Source organism: Astatotilapia calliptera, chromosome 14, assembly GCF_900246225.1.
Source record: "Astatotilapia calliptera chromosome 14, fAstCal1.2, whole genome shotgun sequence".
NCBI classification, from domain to species: Eukaryota; Metazoa; Chordata; class Actinopteri; order Cichliformes; family Cichlidae; genus Astatotilapia; species Astatotilapia calliptera.
In genome coordinates this window covers 14,645,873-14,660,664 of record NC_039315.1, presented here as the reverse complement: position 1 = coordinate 14,660,664, position 14,792 = coordinate 14,645,873, and the positions used below count along the sequence as shown (strand labels likewise).

General features: G+C 38.1%; 1 protein-coding gene across 4 annotated transcripts in view; it reads left to right on the top strand.

Moving 5' to 3' along the window:
- Positions 1-3,031: 3,031 nt before the first annotated feature.
- Positions 3,032-14,792, top strand: part of LOC113036237 (neprilysin) — a 34,071-nt gene continuing 22,310 nt past the window's right edge. Inside the window, exons 1-4 of one of the 4 annotated variants that reach the window (XM_026192443.1) lie at positions 3,032-3,507; positions 6,557-6,733; positions 8,019-8,054; positions 9,981-10,142. In XM_026192443.1, coding sequence (XP_026048228.1) covers positions 3,465-3,507; positions 6,557-6,733; positions 8,019-8,054; positions 9,981-10,142 — 418 coding nt within the window. In that variant the 5' untranslated portion in view covers positions 3,032-3,464. Of the gene's footprint in view, positions 3,508-3,607; positions 3,920-5,275; positions 5,850-5,890; positions 5,979-6,556; positions 6,734-8,018; positions 8,055-9,980; positions 10,143-14,792 lie in introns of those variants that run through there. The other 3 variants (XM_026192446.1, XM_026192445.1, XM_026192444.1) reach the window with 3 other exon arrangements.

Below are 14,792 nucleotides of genomic sequence, written 5' to 3'. Positions count from 1 at the left end.
ACTGAAGAGTTAGTGTCGTGGAACTGTAAAATAACAACAAATGAATTTTGTTAGTGTAGTGCAGAGTATATCCAATTCCTTGTGACAATAATTCATAAAAAATAAGAACTAAACAGTCTGAGCCTGTGTGGAAATACTGAGTAATCTGGTACTTTTAACCATTTTCCTGTGTTTTCTATGTTTTGCACTTCTGTATTCCTCTGCAAGCAGCCTCATGACTGTCACAAAGCTTCGGCTGAAAGTCCATCTCTATGAGTGACAAGGTTATTAATGTTTGTGCAGTAAATGTGAGTCATTAATCTTGTGGCTGTGTTTCTGTGGATCTGTACTTCGGGTGTAGATTATGTGTGCATGTTTATGTGTACTGACAGCACATTTTGAGCTGAATTGGATGGCTCGTCCGTTGCTGATAGTAGAGGTGCTCCCGTGACAGTTTCTGAAAGGAGCTGCTGATAGTACAACCCATCTGAGCGACCTTGATACAAACCGAAAACCCTTCGTACCTTGGCTCCTCTGGCGACAAACGCCTAACACTTAGACATCAGTTACATTAATTACGAACAAAGCATATATTTTTAAAATTGTGACAAAGTGCCTGTCCTGTGTGATTCAAGCATCCATCTATTTGTTTTCTTCAGCTTATTCACAAGCATATGCCTACCAAATGCAGAAGTGGTTATTAGTCACGGTTTTTGCTTCCAGTTGTCTGGAAATCAATTACATCCACAAAATTGTCACACAAAACTCAGCTGATGAATCATCTAATGAAAATGTGGAAGTTTTTATTTTTATTCTAAGAAATAAATGGTACTAAATTGAATTAAAATGACAGAAAGGCAGCATTTCTTTTTATTCAACCCATGCGATGTCCACGAGGGTAATTGATGCATATTTGTATCTGTGTAATGCCATTTAGAACTGAGATGGTAAACATGGAATTGAGCTTGGATGAAAATCATTTTAGATTAGTGTGGGACCCCGTTGAGCTTGAAAAATACAGCCTACCTAAAAAAGACCCAAAGACCTAAAAAGAATGAAAAGAGTGTGTGTCTGTATGTTTGTGTCTGTTTTTCCACACATCGACCTATTTTTTACAACAAAAGACTTTTTAATACCTGTGTCACCCCAGGCACAGCGCAATTAAAATCCAATACTCTCCAGGAGTCCATAACATGCTGGGTTTACTGACAGCGAACAGAGCTCAAATGGCCAACAGAGAAGGGGCAATAGGTTTTATGTGAAGAGCACAGAAACACAACGATGGAAAATATGATCACAGTGGTTGCACTCCAGGCAAATGAACATCCTTTAAATGCACTGACAGACAGCTGCTGTGAAAACCGCTGTCAGTTCAGCTTCACAGATATTCAAAAGATATACACAGATGGGAATTCCTTGGAGGGCATGCCTACTGTTTTTGTGATTGCAGACAATGAAACATGGACAGGATAATTGGGTGACATTAAATAGGCTTGCTTATTTTTTTTTCCTGGTGTAATTCACATGATTGATAGTGGAGCTGACAAAGTAGCTTATTGTGATCTATGACCTTCTGTTTTATTGTGATAAGGTCTTTTATCTATAATGACAAGAGCTAAAAAGGAAGTAAGGTCACATAGTTATACAACCACAAAAGCTATCTAAGAAAGAGCTTGGGGTGAATGAATGGATCAACAAAACTATAACTACTAGGCTTTCAAACTATAACACAGGAGAGTGATGTTTATTTTTTGAGTTTTAAACCGGGGGGAACTATGAGCACATGTTTATTTCCCCACCCATAGAAATGTTTTTTTATTCCTTAAACTCCATCAAGCAATCATTTTTTCTCAACCTGGACTAACTGGACCATTCTATTGAATTTGGACATGCACGAAAAAGTAATTTGGAGTTCTGGATCTTAGAGTTTGAGTGCATTTTGCAATAGGTGTAACTAAATCATGTCTCTTTGACCAGATAGTCCATCTTTATTACAATATTGTGAAATGTTTATTATACTTACTAATAAATAAATAAATAAATAAATAAATAAATAAATAAGACATGAATAAATGACATCATTCATTTTCCAGTGTCATGTAGTTTCTACCCCTCTCACTTTAATGCTGACTTTCACTTTCAGTTCAAACACCACTGTTTGTTAACTGGTCTTACAGGAATGGCCCACTGGCGAACATTGTTGTTAAATAGTAAGTGGAGTAGGAGCAAAAGGTCACAACTAACTCAACAGTAACATGGAGAATATAATAAATTTAAGTTTTTTGTTTTTTTTGACTTGTCTTAAAAACTCACTAACACCCAATAGGCACGATACTATGACAAGGCCAAACAGTTCTCATACATCCACAGATATATTTAATATAACACTCCCAGCCCTGGTAACATTAAACATGATTTAGGTAGAATAGACTGACAGTTTAAAAAGAATTAGACAATCTCTATTCACTGTTGAGATCACTCCACATAGACGGTGTAGATTTTTATGGTTCAGTTCAGTTCAATTCAATACAATTTTATTTATATAGCACCAAATCGGAACAACAGTCGCCTCAAGGAACTTTATTATTCTGAGATAAAGACCCTGCAACAATAAGTAGTCAATGGTGAATCAGTGGTGAATACATGTTTTATGTTTGCATCTTTAGGACTGTCTAGGCCTCCAGGGACAAAAAAAAGAAACGAAAAGAAAAGAAAGGAAGACTAATCCACGTGTCCCTATTGCCTACATGTCGATTGCACTATTACAAATCATTTTTTCTTGCATATGTAAATCAATGCAGGCAATATTTCCATTAAAAGCTGCTCGTCCTTATTAATTCAAATTATGCATTTTAGACCCATTAAGCATAGTGTAGCTTAAAAACAGAGAATTTGCTGTACATTTTGTCATTATTGCTCAGGCTTAAAAGCTACTAAAAGCTGTATAAGTAGGCTATACGAAATAAGGTACACATCAGTCCATGGCACTGTTCATCTGAATTTGCGCCTTGGGGCTATTTAGGCACCACTAGTAGCAAGTGCAGCTGACAGGGTCACTTCTAAACGTCGCCCTAGCGGAGGAGGCAACGACTCTATGGACGGCTAACTTCAGAGGGCTACTTCACTGCTTTACTGTATGTCACGGGCTGTATAAATATGGGGTCTCCCCTGTGTGGATCACACAGTTGCGCAAGACTCTGATGGATCATTTTCAATTCAGCGATCCTCTCTGGGTAGATGTGGTATAGTACAGTAGGTAGTTGTAGAGAAGGGTCTGTGCGTGAGTGTGTTCGTTTGTGTGTTCTTGTACTCCTAGAATATACAGCCAGAGGAAAGAGAAGAGGGAGAAGAAGGAGAAGAAGAGAGGCGGGATCGGTTTGTGTCTTGTTGAAATCCCGGGTGAAGCAAATAGATCGTCTGGAATAGATCGATCAGCAGTTCGCGTTCCCTCCGTGGATTTGATGGATGTTTGATCAGTGGATGTGATGCCCATATATATCATCGACCGTAAATTTCCCGACATATCTGGTAAGTCGCTCACGCAAACCAAGCGCTCTTGTAAAGCTGTGCCATCTGTGTGCGTCGGCGCCTCTATGTATGTGTGTGTGTGAGCGTATGTGTGAGTGTGCGCGCGTGTGTGCGCGCGCATCGGTTTTGCTTGTGCGCCCGTGCTGCTTCAGTGACACGGGGCAGCGTGCACCAGTTGATCATGCCACCCCCCTCGGAGTTTCTGACGTGCAACAGGAGATGAGGAGCTGGCACGCATTTCTCGGTTGCGAAGCACGGTGTGTGCGCTGAGGCTTATATTTTTCCCCACCATAGTTTAAAACTTAGATGCATTTGGTGCGTCAAGAAAACACTGTTCCAGCTGGGTATCCTCTAACCTCTCTGTGATACTAGTGCACTGTATTCCAGCTGTGTGCGGACTGGTGGTGTTGCTGTAAGTTTGGTGTTATATCCCTTTAAAAGTTATTTTTACTGTTGCATTCATACTGCTTTTGCAAAAACCATTTGGACAGCAATTTAAGAGGTGGACTTCATTTCATCTAGATCACAGCACTTTTGCGCACAGGGACTCTTCACTCAAAGATGATTTTAGTCTTCAGTGTGCAGCTATAGGCCCCGCGCTAAAAATCATATCTCAGAGGTGGTGTTATTTTCAGTTAAAGTAGGCCACATTCCTCCATGTATTCAAACCCATTTAGACTCTGGACATATTAATTGCTCACATGTATGTAAGTTGTAAAAAAAAAAAAAGTGACTTTGCAAATAGTGTTGTGTCGATTGTGTATGTGTGCGTGTGCGTATGGGCACATGGGTGTTTTCAGGTGTCTCAGTGAATGATGGGTTTAATTTTGAAGGGGTTTGTGTGGTCTCACAAGATTTGGGCTGTTTATGTTTTAGATATATCAAGAAAGGCAGACAGAGTGGGAAAAAAATGAGTTTTGATTTTTGTGGCTCCTTTCATAAACTATTATCTTAAAATACAGACACAGCAGTGCATACTTTTCAAATACACTCAGAGCCACAGCATTAGAAAAAAAAAAATATTGACTGCATCCTGTAACTGGAGTAGCAACATTTAACATGGATTAGGTGTTCTCTGTCACACACACTGACAGAGTAAACCTCTTTAATAAAAGCATCACTGTCACTGCTAACAGGTCCCCTTAACCTAACCAGATCCAATGTTAATGAGTAAATGAGAATAACCTTACTTTATATTTGTAGCCCCAGAAACACAGCAGTAAGCGTAATGACAAATAGAACACGAGTGGGACAGTATTAGTGCTCCTATAGGACTCCGCTAAACGTGCCTGGATACACTTTTAGGGAGTCACTCAGGACCTCTCAGTGTCCTGCTCAGTTTTTCTTGCACCTTTTCTTCCTCTTGCTCTCAACTCTTTTTGCACATTCCTTCACTGCGTCTTTATGTTCAGTTTCCCTTTTAATATATTTTGCAGACATTCGACTTCTTGGCATGCAAAGTGTCAAGAAGCGTGGCTGAATATAATATACAACCTCTACAATGCTGACATGCACACATGGTTTTATTAGAGCTGTGGGACTGCTGTCACAGTGATGTGTGTGTTCGCAGACAAAGTTTCTGCCCCCTCCTGCAGTCTGAGAGGGGTTGACAGGAAGTTGCGACTAACATATCAACTTGTGTCATCGTACTGTCTCATCTCCTTTTTTTTATCTTTTCAATCACTTGTTTCCCCTCCATATTTTCCCTTGCCTTTATTACAGTTGTAGAAACAAATCCAGTTGTCACTTCCCTGTAGTAAATCTTGGTGATGTCTTACATGCTTTGGTTTCGGTGTAGAGTTGGGAAAGCACCCTGCCTGTGGGGATCTGTGCTTGGTGTGTGTAATAGTGGCTTATCATGCTAGATAACAGCCATAACCTCAGAGGTTTACTTTACCTCGGGTTATTGTTTAGTCATGAAGTGGATTGATAGGTGAATTTACATCCAGCAAGACTGTGGTTACGTTTGATAAATGTGGATTGGGGGTGTGTGGGAGTACAGGACATGATGTGTGTCTGTAGTTGTCTGTTCGTTCAAAGAAAGTTAGGAGACTTTGTCCTTTGGTCACGCAGCGCTCTCATCTCAGCCTGCATGTGGCAAGACTCACCCATCTGCATAGACACCTCATGACACTATAGCTTGTAGTGTGTATGAGAGCATGGCTGTGGATGAGTGTTTGTGTGCAGTCACTGAATGAGTGCATGTCTGTGCAGCGTTGTTAAAGGATTAAGGATTAATTGCCTTCAGAGATAGACTTAACTACTTGTTTCATGAACTTTGTAAAGTTCTCACTTGGCCCCGGAGAGGAAAACAACACTGCATAGAGAAGAGCAGAGGAAAGGTTCTGCTTGTTTTCTGTTCTTCAGAAGTGTGTGCTTCCTTCTCTGTTTTTGCGTTTTGTTCTTTTGTTTTTGTTTTTGTTTTCTTTTGCTTTCCTTTTTTTTGTTGTTGGGAGCGTACAGTCACCAGGGTAAGAACTTCCATTATTTTCACCTTTCACTCCAAGAAAAAAAAAGTTTTTACGGTTTCTTTTTTCCCCCTCATTTGTTTTCCTAACATTGCCGTGTCTTTTATCTCCTTTTAACTTTTTCTTTCTTTTTTCTGCATGTGCCTAAGAAAGCAACAAAAAGATTCAACTAATACCTTTCATGTTAGAAAAGTACATGGTCCAAAAAAACAGAGAAAAAAAAATTCCCAAACTTTAAGGTTCCCAAAGACTGGGATTTTTAGTTCTACTTGTATTTTTGGCTCACTGCTATTATCTGAACCCATTCATTTTGTTATATTTAGATTGAATTATTATTTTTATATTAAATTATTGAATCATTTCTAATAAATTAAAGCAACATTTGCCACAAAACTGCAAAAATGTCCCAATGTGCCAACATTAAGTTACTTATTTTGTGCAACCAGTATACACAAACTACAAACGTCAGCATATATGCATTTTAAAGTTTTTGCTTACTAAATCAGAATTTGTTGCTCATTAGAATAGCTGCTGATTAGTTTGCTCTCAGCTGACTAATCATTTCAGTCAAAACTCCGTAGGTGAGTTGATACAGGCGGCAGTTGAAGAAGGAGTGCCAAGAATGACAGAGACCAACACCCCCAAGTCGGCTAAGAAGCTCCGATGGACCTCCCTGGAGATCGGCCTCATTACTATTGTCTCCCTGCTCTTCATTGTCATCATTGCCCTCATCATCCTCTTTGCCACACAGAAGACGGGTGAGTGATCTAACAACAGAAGACTGATAAAGATAAATAAGAAATATCGAAAACCTTGAGTAGCTCAAAGGACAAACATTTTGGGGTTTTTTGTCAGGCTCATGCTGATGAAGGTTTTCTGCACCTAACAAAATCCTTATCAATACAAATGTATCAAGTAATTAAAAATACTTTTGACAGTCACCGAGTGTTACCGAGCATTTTTTTTCTCATCTTAACCAAACTTTTCCAAACTTTTCAAGATTGCCTTTAAACTGTGTACATGGAAGGACAATTGCTTTCAACTGAGTTCATGGTTAATGGTGAGCACAAAGAAGCCTGCTGAAGAGCAGCACTTTGTTCAGGTGATAGATGACACTTGAGCTGTGTACTTTAAAAACACAGTGCAGAAGTGCAGTCACTGAGACAGAATGAAGAAAACACTCTTAAAGGTCCTTTTTTTAAAAGTTTCCATTGTGTTTTTTGGCACCTTTGTACACCCATTGTACGAAATCTGACCTCAGATGAGAATATATGTAAATATATTTTGATGTTTATTTCAAATCAGGAGAAATTATGATAAAAGGACACTGAGAAAGCCTTTCTTTGCCAGTGGAAGCCAAATAAGTTTGTTTCATTTGTCAGTTTTTTAACATATACATGAATTTTCGTGCTTTTTTATGTTCTTTATGATTTATTAAACTGTCACTTGCACATGACAGAAGGCTCATTTTACATAATATTAGGAGTTTCACTTATATCACTGCAGATCCAGGGTTAATGGAATGTGGCACAAGCTATGTAGGAATAAATTAATAGTGATAATAGGAAGCTTATTTATAGATGTACAGATTAAATAATAATAAAAGGAATGTGAAAATTTGCAGGTTTAGAAAACAATCATCTAACAGAAAGAGGAATCAAATTAAGTTTGAGGCTTTTATAGCATTTTGCTTCATAAATGTGTAAACTACCAAGTCATGAAGATTAAAGTTCAACACCTTGTTTGTGCCCGTTCATGCACATAGCTGTGCGCACATCATGTGCAATTCCACATAACTCATGAAGCATTCTGTTCAAGGTCGTACAGTACTTTGTTTCTTGTGTCAGACTGAATTTCATTAACACTTTACCATCTAAATCATTCCTGATAGTGAGAGTTACACACGTTATTTGCAAGAAGAAGAACAAATAAACAAAGGAACTGAGAGAAAATGGAAGTGGAGTAAGAGGAATAGGATATGACATCATGACTGATAGCTGCAAAAATCCCACTGAGTAATGATTTGTTTTGCATTTTCTGTAGATGAAATCTGCACCACAGCGGACTGCACACAGTCAGGTAAGCAGTGTTTGTTTGTGCATTCTCTTTAATGGCTCGTTCCGCAGGCTTTGATTCTTCTCAAGGGAAGACGGAGAAGATAGGAAAACTGAGTTTGCCTCATGAAGCCCAGGGATTTCAGATACATTCTTGGAGAAATTGTCACTTCAGATTCTCATAGGAAACAGAAGCTGAGAAACTGGTAATTCGTTAAGCGGGTATATAGATGAAGCGAAACAGTCCAAAGCTGAAACTTCTTTTTCTCAGCATATTAAGATTTTGTTATGGAGTTCATTATTTCAACTGTAAATATTCTTTGACCACGTCTCCAGCAATAAGCAATCTTGTATAACGTTCATGAATATCACACAAAGCTGTTGTCACACAACCAATTTTTCTTATCTTTCTCTCTCTCCTCTTTTTTTATCATGATTCCTGTCAGTGAACATGACATTTTTACTAAAATTGTAAGAGTAGCTCCCAACAACTCTGTTGTTATCCTTAAAAAAAAGAACCCCTGCCTCTCTCTTCATCTATACTAACATAAAACATTATTACTTTATTTTTTCACATTGTTAAAAACATCTCATAGGAGAGAAAAATACATGAAATACAAGATTAACTGGTTAAAACTCTACCTCCCGTTTCTAGCAACAGATGCTGATTCATTTCTGATGCATTTTTGGGGAGCTGGTGTCCCAGTTCAGTCAAATTTGACAGACAGCCTTGTCACAGGAGATCTCTGAGCTGCCTTGTGGAATTTAATTGCAGTTTAAAAAAAGTATACATCTTTCGAGTACCGGTGCTAAGCTGAACTCAATCACTGTCATTATACCGCTTTTTTTCCTTTTGCATTGCTGCAAATGTTACATTTATACCAGAGAATTGTATTTTTGTATCTTCTTTTGTTGAATATTATGCTACTGCAACAGCAAGCATTTCAGGCTTTAGGGAGATCATGATTGCAAATGCTCTTTTCTTTTTACAGGTTATTCAGTGACCTACAGAAAGAGCCCTAACAATTCCTACCTTCGTTCTGCTTAGTCAATGTTCTCTGTGAAGTTTCAGCATTTCAGTGTTTTGAAGTATTTTTCACTGTCTTGCTGAATCGTATGTGAAAAGATGCCGTCAACAATTTATAATGCCTCAGACAGCTCATATCTTTAGCTTTATATAACAACTGAAAACATGGAAAGATTTTCACAGATCACTTATCAATGTGTTATATCACATTATTTCAAGCCATATAAAAATGGAAATGCTGGCTACCATGTTAACTGGAACTTCAAGTTGCCATCTGCCATTATCCACCTAAATTGTAGTGATTAAGAATGGACATGTGTGTTCAAGGAGAATATCAGTTCAGCTGACAGTCATTTATGAAACAAAATTTGATCTGTGTTAGTCTCTGACCTATTTTTCTGCTTGTTATCCATCTATTTGTGCCATCTATGACTGGGAGAAGGGCAGGTTGATCTGCTTTTGGGGAAACCCAATAAAATTAGTTTCAACTTTTTGGTTATTTAACTTCACACACATTTACGGGATTTCATTTACTGTATATTTTCTGTTTTCAGCCTAATATTTATTCTTTGAATGCATTTATTTTTATTAAATCTAAGTTAACAATGGTTTTAATTATTAAACAAAAATGTGTTCACATCAGTAATACTCAAATAAGTCCTTTTAGTGTAGCCTGCAGCTTGTTAGCTTTTTGCTGTCAATACATTTGTCCAAATATAGTGCAATGGTAGGTTTCACTGACTTGCACTTGTTGAAAAAACTATACAGCACTATACACAATTTTGAATACAAATTATAGGTTGCATATACACTGTCATATATTTGTTGGTTATTTTTTACTGAAACTGTATATCCTTAAACAATGGCTTGCTTATTTCTGTATTCCTTCATTTCATGGAGTTTGTTTCCTCTCTGTCCATGCAGCGTCTCGTCTCATTGAGAACATGGACGCTAACGTGGACCCCTGTGACAACTTCTACCAGTATGCCTGTGGAGGGTGGCTTAAAAAGAACATCATCCCTGAAACCACCTCTAGATACAGCACCTTTGACATCTTACGAGATGAACTGGAGGTCATCCTCAAAGGTCAGACACCTACACACACCCGCGCAAGCAGATGCACGCACAGAAAGACAAGCAGGCAATCAGACCAAAGTGTTTATACAAATCCAATTCGGAAAAAGTTGGGACGCTGTGTAAAACAAAAATAAAAACAGAATGCAATGATTTACCAATGTCATAAAGTTGTATTTATTTCACAATTGAACACAGAAAACATATCAAATGTTTAAACTGAGAAAAATCTGAAGAAATCTCTGGAAATCATTGAAAAGGCTTATGATCACTTCCAGAAACCACTGTCTGTGAACACAGTTCCCCATGCCATCCACTAATGCTGGCTAAAGCTCTGTCGTACAAATGTGAAGCCGTGTGTCCATGATGCAGAAATGCCAACATCTTCTCTAGGCCAAAGCTCATTTAAAACAGATTGAGTCAAAGTTCTGTAGTCAGACAAATTGAAATTTGAGTTGTGTACTTTAAAAACACAGTGCAGAGGTGCACTGAGGCAGAATGAAGAAAACAGTGTGCAAAGGTCTCTGTTTTAGTTTTCCATTGTGTTGAAATTATTTCTGGAAAACATGGATGCTGTGGCCCCCTGACAAAAGGAGAGAGGGGCCGTCCAAGTTGTTGGATTTAAAAGTAGCCAACATTTGTCTTAAAATTAAGCAATTTCTCAATTGAAACATCTGATATTCTTTTATATTCTATTAAATAAAATTCTGTTTGTCTTTAGATTCTTTTGGAATTAGGGTTGTATCAAAGCTTTTAGCTTATGAAAACTTCTGAAGCACTCGCACAATACGTTCTTATTGGTCTATTTTTTGTAGGACTGAGGACAGCTTGACTTGGTTTCTCTAGTTTACATGTAAGGAGGACTGTCCATCAGGGACCGCAGCTCTATAGATATCATTGATGCCACGGGGGCTGGGAGTTTGTTGGCATTATCAATATGTGTGCATGTGTGTGAGCGTGAGCTGTTTTCTAAAGATCCCAACACATTATGATGAAAAAAGCACAATTTAAGCATTGCATGTGTGAGTGCGCCCAAGTGTATTGTAGGTTTTTAGTAGGCATTAGAGTATAGTGTCCTTGTTACAAAAAAGGCAGTTAAAGTGCAAATGTGTTTGCAGATTTGAGCATGTGTGTACATATGGGTCCATGCTTCATTTCAAGTTGTTTGCATGAAGGTTGGCAGAGCCCTTTGTTTCAGGGTGCTAAATATTTATGGGACACAAACTTTCCATGGAAAATGAAAACTCTTCATCTGCCATAAATTTAGAAATGTATATATCAGTACCTTTCTCTGTAATAAAAACAGTGTGGAGTGGCTGCAGGAGAAACAGAGTGATTAGAGAGGATGAGAAAGATTCATCCTTATTGGGAAAGGAAAAATGGGGTTTAAAGTGCAGCTTGTCTTGTGGACTTTGCAGCATCCTTGAGTAATCCATTTGTCCAGTCTTGATGGATAAACACACTGTTTAGTGCATTGGGACAGTATCGTCTTTCTTTTGCTTTCTACCCTGATATTTTCAGTTGGTGAGATTTGTTTCAAAACATAAAAATGATTGTGGATGTGAATGAAGTAATTTTTGCATTTAATCCAAAATGAAGTATATATTGTCTGCCGTCTGTTACAATGATTTATCATGCTATGCTATTTTTAAAGTGAAAAGCTTTTCTTTTCTAAAACTTTTTTGTTTTGGAAAACAAATTCTTTAATTTTGTTACTTTTTCTTTACTTCTTGATCAACACCTTTTTACCAATCAATAGAACATTCATTAGGGTTTAGAGATTGCCTTGTAACATAATGATCATTTATTTATATACCTTTGTTCAGAGGGTCCTTTTAGTGGTAGAATTGCATCATTATTTCTTCTGTGTAGTGTAATTATAAAAGTGTATTGCTGAAATTCTGCCTCTTACGCCTTCACAGTGATTTTCTTGAACACGAGATTCTCAGAGGTACTGCAGGGATTTTAAATTAGACTTCTAACAAACAGCTTAGGGATGGTATAAAAAGCAGTGCACATTAACTTATTCGGACTGCACAACTCACAGCCATTCATTTCTGCTTTATTCTGTCTTCTCAATGACAGTATAAGCACTCATAAAAATCACACAAAGGGGGCAAGAAGGAAACATTTCTCAACAAAGACTCATTTGACCATTTGAAAATGCTATTGTATGTGCCGTTATGCACATTGCATGGCTCCGTGTGGGTTTGCGGCATGACTTTACACATACAAAATATGCTTACTCTTGTATTGTTGCTGAGACCTGGCTGATTTATCAGGTCTTGCACTAATATCTGCTGCATTACTATAAAAGGAGAAAGGAAGAAAGCAAGTTTTGGCAGAAACACTGGGCAAAGTGCAGTGGTTGATGTTTTACAATCATTGACTTAATTGCTCTAAATGCTGTGCTTACCACAGAGAGACATGAGGTTCCAGTCATTCATCAGATTAAATCCCCAACAGCAGTCAGTGTTGCGCTCATTCCTTCAGCTTGTCACAGTAGGAACGTCTCAGACTGCACTGTATGCACACATGTTCAGGTTTACTTTCTGTTTGCTTCTCTGTGTAAGTCCTTTTTTTTTCATTTAAAAAAACAAAATAAAAACACAACGCCTTGGATCTGAAGTGCACATTCTATTGTTTTGAAGACTTATAGCCATAAAACCTTTGCCCCTAAAACGTTTCTATTGACTAAATATGTAAGAAGGCAAATTTACTGTAAGTGTGAGACCTAAGAGTTGTGACCTCTGCTCTGAGGTCTCAAATATAAGACCTCTGATCTTAGGCCTGGCTGCCGATGCTTACTTGGATACTACCGCCTACTGATGAGCACATCCTTTTCCTGTCAACAGCTGCAGGGGCCTGAAAACACCTGGATACCACAGAGCTCTAGGCTCTCTGACATGCAATAAAAATGACTCCATCTATGTGTATGTGTGTGAATAGCTGTGTAGATTTGTGGCTGCTTGTAAATGCCTTGGATTGTTCTCAGATGCTGTAAAATGCTGTAATGATCCGTAATGAGGATCTGCACCCTGAATGTGACCACAGCTGTGTGTACGTAGGTGCACGAGGCTGGTAGAATTTTGTTTTTCAGTTCCCCCTCCTCAGGTGTGGCATGCTGTGCAATAATTTAACTAATTGACCGTGACTCTTTTAATTACTAACTAGTGTGTTTCAGGAAGGAACAAACTAGTTAGGAAGGAACAAAGGCAGATATGTGTGTGTGTGTGTGTGTGTGTGTGTGTGTGTGTGTGTGTGTGTGTGTGTGTGTGTGTGTGTGTGTTTGTTTGTTAAAGTGCAAAGTGTGTGTCTGTGTCTGTGTGTACATTTATCTGTGCATTATCTGTATATGAGCACACTGCTGCTCTCTTGTTTTGTACACATATTTTGTACATATTTTGTACACATATTTGTAAAATATGTGTACACACACACACACACACACACACACACACACACACACACACACACACACACACACACACACGCGTAGAAAAATATTTAGTATACACATCCAGAAATGCATATACTATTATATATTGTACATATATTTATTAGTTTCAGATGTAGCCATTCTTGTATTTTGCACAACTCTGTTGCTTGTGAAGCTCGCACACAAGAATTTCACTCACATGTGCTGTACCAATGTACCTGCACATGTGATGTGACAATAAAAGTGATTTGATTTGATTTGATTTGATTTGATTGTGTGAGGTGCTTCTTGTATAGGTCTAAATCTGACTATTGAGAGCAAAATCCAACCAGGGCAGCGCCTGCAGATTACGTTTCTTGTGGAATTCGGCATAATCAAGAGCTTCAAAACAAACCTGTGTGGTAGCTGTGGCATCAACACTGTGTCCAGATATGAGATTTTCTTTCTGCATGATGCTAACAACTTATGACAAACTGAAGAGACTGTCTGTCTGTGACAACAATAACTGAAATACGGCTTTACTGTAAGACAAACAGTACTGACCACAGTAGGACTTGCTCATGATAAATAGCTTGCTCACATGACCTCCTCATATCAAAATTCCAGCAAGAATCGTTGCAAAACACCACAGAAACTCGACTCCTCATAAACACATCAAATAAATATAGCTGACCTGAGGTGTGTGGCCAAGAAAAATAATATGAATATTAATGCAGTAATTCTTCTCCAACAAAAACATATTGAACTAAAATCCTGAAGTGAATATGTTTTTGCCAGAAAAAATGCTTATGAATAAAAGGAAATAGTTTAGACCTCCACTAAGGTAATAACCTCCCCTGCTAGCTGTCCTAAAGCCAAATGTCTGAGTTTCCTGTGTAAATAACACTAAGAGTAATAAAGTGGCATTTTGACTAACAAGAACTGACAGAACGAGTGTATAGTATATACAAAGTTTTGATTTTGCTTTTTTTGGGGGGGGGGGGGGGACTAAATACTTACTACCTTTACTTGAAAACTGCAGTGTTGAGCTATATGGCTGTTTCAGCAACTGCTGGGATTATTTTAGTTTACACAATAGCAAAGTAGGCTGTGGCGCAGCCAAGCTCTAAGAAATTACTGTTTTTGTCACTGAATGGGGAACAAGACTACATGTAATAGCTCTATAACCACTAAGTATATGAAAGTTGCATGTAACTTATGGGTCTGAAACATGAAGCCAGTGC